We start from the raw sequence: 7,323 nt of genomic DNA, 5'->3' as shown, positions 1-7,323 counted from the left end.
TATATATATATATATATATATATATATAAAATATATATGCATATTTGTTTATAGGCAAAAGGAATGGTTCAAAAGATGATTGGATGGATCTTAATGGATTTAATCTCGCGTGCAACAAGTCAACATCTGACCAAATTAGTAAATGCTGATACACTGTTAACTTTTTTTAATTTATTGGAAGCGGAGAATTATGAGCATATTATCAGTGCTTTAAATGGTCTAAATAATATCTGGGATGTTGCAGAGAAAGTAGAACAAAGAGAAAGGCTGCAAATGAAAAGAGAAAAGCAAATGATTGTCAAATATTTACCCTAATATATCCTAAAAATGTCTTGCGAGACATTTTTCTTAAAGGTTTCCATTAGGATATTTAATACATAAGAACATTTTTAATACATTTTTAGAAAAAAACTTCGTCAGTTGTACCATAACGTATAAATTAACGAACTTTGTTCCTCTTTACGAATTTAATATTATTCTTAATTGTTCAAACCTATATTAACGATCAAATAGACCGTCATAGTTACTCATAAGTGGCATCTGACTTTTTATAAAGAGAATCATGTATGTATAATAATAGATAATGTTTAATTTTCGAAAATTTAGATTTAATATTGTATTTACCCAAGTAAAACAACAAGTCACAATAACATCAAAATGACATTAAAATGAATCATCGAAAATGATTGAAAAATGACTTTTAGTGGTCACTTTGAAGTCATTTTGATATCATAATGACTTATTGTTCTGCTTGGGTATACATATATTCATCAAATGATATAATCAATTATTGAAAAATTTATTAATACATTGACTGCCATTGAGTCACAAATCAGCTCGATTCTCAGACAAACTTCAGTCACGATTAAGATATCGATTAGATACCGATGTTGATTGAGTAGTAAACGAATAAAAGCGACCAATAGTAATGGCTAAAAAATAAAGTTCACTTAAAGTTTGTAATTAGTAAAAATATCAGAAGGCGAGAATTGAATGATGAAAAGTAAAATTAACTAAATTGTACTAAATTATGAAAATCAATAATAGGTGACTGACCAATGGGCGTAAACATCTGAGATATTAGAATGCGAGCTCGATCAATGGGCAACTTCGATTACTTTTAACTTATGTTAAAAGGTATTGTAAAAGTTCGAATATTCAAAATTATTTCATCTTAAAAATTAAATTTCTATTTATAATTCATCTATTAAAATAAAAAATCATGGATTACACGTTTCTCCACTAACAAAATTCTTCTTCAATATATTTCGCAGAAATCACAATTCTTGATTCTTAGAAAATCTTAATACAGCTAATATTAAAATATGCTGGATTCACACTGAATCCGACGTGCGTCGTACGACGTTCTGTAACCAATCAGAAAGCAGAATTTTATTTCATATCGATAATACAAAGCAAAATCCTATTTTCTGATTGGTTGCAGAGCGTCGTACGACGCACGTTGGATCCAATGTAAATCCAGTAATAGTCATTATCAAAACGGACGCGATCAGCTCTGTTCATGCCCCAAATAAAGAGTTTATTATATTATATGATAATAACAGCGAGTTTGTATTTGTCCGGTTATCGACATTGATTGATTTTCGGGATATAGAAACATCAAAAAACCCCAGAATAAACAGAAATTGCTCACGCACTGGCAGTCTCGAGCATGTCTGTTCATTACAAACATCTTTGATCAAATGCGTAGTTTTGATTTTTATTCGGTACCTATTTTCATCGATTTCAATAAATGTAAAAGATAACATTATTCTTCTTTTTTACTTTTGACAATAGTAACAAGTTACTTAAATTCTTTGATAAAGAAGAACGAATAACACGGACTTACGTAATAAAATCGGCTGTTTAATCAGGTAACTATTACACTTTTGGCTAATTAGTAAAAGTACGCTTGAAATCAATTTATTTACATATTAGATATTATATAAATAAAGTTAATTTTATTAATTCGTTATAAATTTCCATATAAATAAATATTCAACACTTTGCGTGTAATCATTATGTATGATAAATTTTAAATTAGCAACATTTAATAGAATCATGTTTTTCTACGAATGTCGCATTACATCGCAATTTTTATTATTGATATACACAATTAATATTCACTTACTATCTTAAAAACACTTTGTTTATTTCTAATTTTTTAAAATGTTTATGCAAGTAAATTTACAGTAAAGCATCGAAATAATGTCTGTTCGAGGAGATCAAAATAATAGATCCACAACAAATTTTAATGTTAATAATAAAAGCGAAGTAAGTATAAATTAAATTATTTTGTTATTTATGGAAATTCAATAAAATTTATAGCAGCTAACATTTTATTTCAATAATATATCTCATAAATTTGAAAATGAACGTAATATGTGAATAGCATGTTTTTTGATATTCTATATAATTTTTATTACGACATTTGAATCATTTAACATAAATCACTACATATATACGAAACATTTTACTTATTTGAAACATGTATATGTATCTTAGGAATTATTAAGAATAAAAAAGGATGCAATAGAACTGTGTGAAACCATAAGTAAAGATCGATTGTTAAAACGCAATTTTGGTGTACAACAAGAACTGTTTGATTTAATGTTCAAAACTTCTCTTCCACTCGATCTTTCTGTATTGGATAAAATTGCAAACAACATAAATTCGTCAGATGAAACATTACAATTAATGGCAATTCAAACTTACAGAAAATTAGGTCGAGAAAGGAATACTGTGAATGATATGATAAAAGGTGGCATCGTATCACGCTGCATTAAACTCTTAGACAGCGACAAGTATGTACCCACATGAAAATAGTTTATATAAACAGCAAACAAATTCGACAATTAAGTTTTGCAGTCCTTCTATGTTCATGGCAAAATCATTTTTCTCCGTGTATCTCATAATAGGCAATTTTACCTTATATATACATACGTCAATGATAATAAATATGTTTCTAACTTCTTGATGTTTTCAATTTAATCGTATTAACTATTTTTTTCTGATCTATGTCTTCATATATTCATGAATAAGACATAATTTGTTTAATTCTTTTTGTATAGCATCTACTTGCAATCTGAAGTAACATCTTTATTAACTGTTATTACTTTGAGTGTATCCGAAGAATCGAACAATTATATAAAATATGAAGCAATACCCAAATTAATGAAGCTACTTAAGTCTACATCTTCAATTGTTGCCGAACAAACAGTTTATGTGTTAGGAAATATAATTGATATTCCCTATGCACGTGATCTTGCTCTTCAATATGATGCTATATCTCTTTTAGTTGATTTAATTAAGTCTGATACTTCAGTAAGTGTCATTTTATTTAAAAATATTCTTTAACCACATATTTATCATGCTTTCTTGTTGTCAGTACTCGCAAACAACATTTTTATTCGTTTGTTTAAAGAGTCAGTATATATATGGTATTTGTAATCAAAATAATAAGTGACAAAAACGTTTTTAAGAGAAATTTAGTAATAATTAATTATTATATATATAATAATAACAATAAATAAACTTTATAATATTATAGAATATTTTACATTATATTTGTAATTCATTAAGTAAAGTAAAGGACTCTTGTAATAAAATAAAGTTGTTATAATGACAGGGCAATAAGAGTCCAGTAAGTATCAAATTTAAATTAGAAAGTTATATGTATTAAAAAAAAATTTGTATTACATATATTCACATTACAAAAAGTATTCACATAACATTTTAGCTACGATATTGAGCCATCTTCAGATATATGACAACTTAAATATTCTTTATGGAGAAAAAACGCAAGACGCAGTAAAAATTGTAATAAATTAGAAAGGAGTCAAAAGATCTTGATAAGCTGAATATTTTCCAGAGCAACAAGACTTGCATTTTTTCTCTTTAAAGAATTTTTAAGTTGTCATGCATCTGAAGATGTCTCAATTTCACAGTCAAAACAAGTTATGTGAATATTTGTAATGTGAATATATGTAATGCGAATTTTTTTTTTTTAAATACATATAACTTTTTAATTTAAATTTAATATATTTATATTTTTAGACCGCGTATATGTGAGAAATACAATCAATACTAGAGAAATTTAAAATGCCTATTACGGTCGGAGCTGGATTTTCGTTGCTTTTTAAATAATTCAATTTTTGAATTACTAATATATATTATATATGTACTTGCATATATACCATATTGTAGTCTTTTTCTAACTGCGCGCCGAATTGTTTTTCCGGACTAAATAAACACAATTAAAACTACTCTAGTAATCGCGAATTAAATTGACAAGCAATTTAATAATTTAATGCTACCATCAAGCATCATATATTATAAAGATGTTAATATATTAAAAACTGTTAATAAATTTATTGCGAAAAATATTACCTCGGCCGGGACTTGAACCCGGATCTCTTGTAAACCGTATGAGCGTCCTGAGCCATTAGACTACCGAGGCCTTAATAATACTCTTCGCAATAATCGGTACACTAAGGAAACAACGTCTTTTCTTTCAGGCATTTTAAATTTCTAGTATTGACTGTATTTCTCACATATACGGTCTAAAAATATAAATATATTGTTTAGATCACGTCGCCTGAAAGAAAGACGTTGTTTCCTTAGTGTACTGATATTAACATCTTTATAATATATGATGCTTGATGGTAGCATCAAATTATTAAATTGCTTGTCAATTTAATTCGCGATTACTAGAGTAGTTTTAATTGCGTTTATTTAGTCCGGAAAAACAATTCAGCGCGCAGTTAGAAAAAGACTACAATATGGTATATATGCAAGTACATATATAGTATATATTAGTAATTCAAAAATTGAATTATTTAAAAAGCAACGAAGATCCAGCTCCGACCGTAATAGGCATTTTAAATTTCTAGTATTGATTAAATTTAATACTTATTTGTTCTCTCTCTCTCTCTCTCTCTCTCTCTCTCTCTCTCTCTCTCTCTCTCTCTCTCTCTTATTGTCCTGTCAATATAACAACTTAATTTTATAACTTATAATATTATTTTGATTTATACATATATAATTTTGTATTATACTTCCTTTTATCATAGTTCTATATAATATACCATGGTCCTTAATATATTTTCATTTTGCGAATAATTGAAAATAATTAAATTATATCGATTTTTAGATTAAAATATACAAATAGTAATATTCCTAATATTACGTTCAATTATTTAAATTATAACTTATTTAAGAAATGCAATTCATAAGTAGTGCTTAAAAGAGAGAAATATATACTATACAATAAATGTAGATATACCTATATAGGATGTCCCGAAATTTTTTGCCAAGCGTTCTTGTGTAGACAGAGCGGACTAAATTGAGTTGAAAAGTCCTGTACTATTTTGTAATTTTCGTAATAGTTAACAAGATATTACTCTTACTGAAAGTCGCTGAATATTAGTTTTTAATAATTTTTTACTCAAATACTATCAACTTTACAGAAAAACAGCGAGAGACAGAAATTGTTAATTTTCTTCTCATAACGTTCTGAGAATTTGTTCAGAATTTTTTAATACCGTATTTTCTCATGTTGGTAAAAATAGTTGTCAATAAGAAAATGCAGTACTAAAAAGTTGATAAAAAATTCTGAAAAAATTTTTAGAGTTCTATTGAGAAGAAAATAAACAATTTTTGTCTTTTGCAGTTTTTCTGTAAGTGTAAAGTTGATAGTATTTGAGAAAAAATTTATTAAAAGTATTCGGCAATTTTTTGTAATTAACATTTTATTAACTATTGCGAAAATTGCAAAATAGTAAAGGACTTTTTGACTTAGTTTAGTCCGCTCTATATACACAAGAGAGCTTGGCAAAAAGTTTTGGGATATTCAGTATATATAGCAATTCCAAATCGAGCTTTTATAGAGACGGTACAGAAAGTAGATATAATAATTCATAAACAAATAATACGTTAGCGCAATGTTGGTAAGCGTTCTTAACATAAAAACTAGCAGGTCAAACTTAACTTTTATGTCAAATAAAATATTAAAACTATGTTTGTTTAATTAACCCTTTGGCCTACAACCACGAGTGAGACTCGTGGTAAGGAATTTGGTAAGTAAGACTCGTGGTAAGGAGTCTGACTCGTACTTATTGTTTATGGACCAAATTCCTTACCACGAGTCTCACTCGTGGTTGTAGGCCAAAGGGTTAAGTAGACCATATTCCAATATTCTTTGATACTGAGAAAATATATAGGTGACGTTCATGGACAACATTTCATGGCTTTTATCTAATTTATGCGAAAAGAATCCACCTTTATGTCTTGAATTGGTTAGACCTGTTTTACCAATTTTTTATCATCTATTAAATAGTGAAAATGATTACATAATCTGTAAGATATTCGCAATTTATCTGTTCTATCGTTACATTATGTATTATATATTTCATCGCAATTGGAAAAATATTATCAGATTTGTGAAAAAACTATTTGAACGAATACTATACGAATACAATATTTGACTTGAATAATATTGTAATTATTTCCAATAGCTTTTCGCGAATTTAATAGTATTTTTCCATATGAATTTGAATTTTGAGATACTTATATTGCTGTTTAATTTAGCCGATATTTGTCGGATACTTTCTTACCTTACTGATGGAGTCAACGATAATGTACAAGCGATAATGGAAACTGGTATTCTACCAAAAATTTTGGAGTGTTTGATATCGAGGAAAGGAAGTATTTCTATTCCAGCATTTATCACAATAAGGAATATAGTGCAAATTGGTAATGATGCTCAAAGGAATGCTATCATCTCTGCGGGAGGATTGTTGTATCTTCGTACCATATTAAAGCATTATGGTTCCAAGGTAGATATTGCAAAGGAAGCTATTTGGACAATTTATAAAATGGCAGACAGTAGTGATCAAATCGAAAGTGTAATAAATGCTAATCTGTTACCAGTATTAATAAAGCAAATCTCACATGTAAGTATTTAAAAGGAATGGAGCTATTTGTGGAATACCAGCAACAAGTTCATTGTTTAATTTTACATATCGGATACACGCACATATTAGTTTTATTATCAAATTTAGTTTAATTGTGCCTTTTGGAAGATACACTTAGAGCCTCTAAGATAGATAAATGTTACAAATTCAATATCAACATGTTTCTCAAAATTATGTACAGAGTATACATTAAGAAGCACCATCGGAAAAAATGTTTTTATGATATGAAAAATATAAAGACTTAAAAGGTCCCATTCAATGCCTACATAAAAGGTATAATTTCAAATTAATAGGAAAATGGTTTTGGCTGAAATTTCGAGCTTGAATTATGAAAGTTTACCTTTAATTT

General features: G+C 27.7%; 1 protein-coding gene across 1 annotated transcript in view; it reads left to right on the top strand.

The window, feature by feature from the left end:
* Positions 1 to 2,208: 2,208 nt before the first annotated feature.
* Positions 2,209 to 7,323, top strand: part of LOC108770723 (importin subunit alpha) — a 19,556-nt gene continuing 14,441 nt past the window's right edge. Inside the window, exons 1-5 of the mRNA XM_018522425.1 lie at positions 2,209 to 2,274; positions 2,506 to 2,804; positions 3,072 to 3,324; positions 6,222 to 6,357; positions 6,589 to 6,953. Coding sequence (XP_018377927.1) covers positions 2,209 to 2,274; positions 2,506 to 2,804; positions 3,072 to 3,324; positions 6,222 to 6,357; positions 6,589 to 6,953 — 1,119 coding nt within the window. The remainder of the gene's footprint in view (positions 2,275 to 2,505; positions 2,805 to 3,071; positions 3,325 to 6,221; positions 6,358 to 6,588; positions 6,954 to 7,323) is intronic.

Source organism: Trachymyrmex cornetzi, unplaced genomic scaffold, assembly GCF_001594075.2.
Source record: "Trachymyrmex cornetzi isolate Tcor2-1 unplaced genomic scaffold, Tcor1.1 scaffold131, whole genome shotgun sequence".
In the NCBI taxonomy this organism is placed as follows: Eukaryota; Metazoa; Arthropoda; class Insecta; order Hymenoptera; family Formicidae; genus Trachymyrmex; species Trachymyrmex cornetzi.
This window is presented reverse-complemented; position numbering and strand designations above follow the sequence as displayed.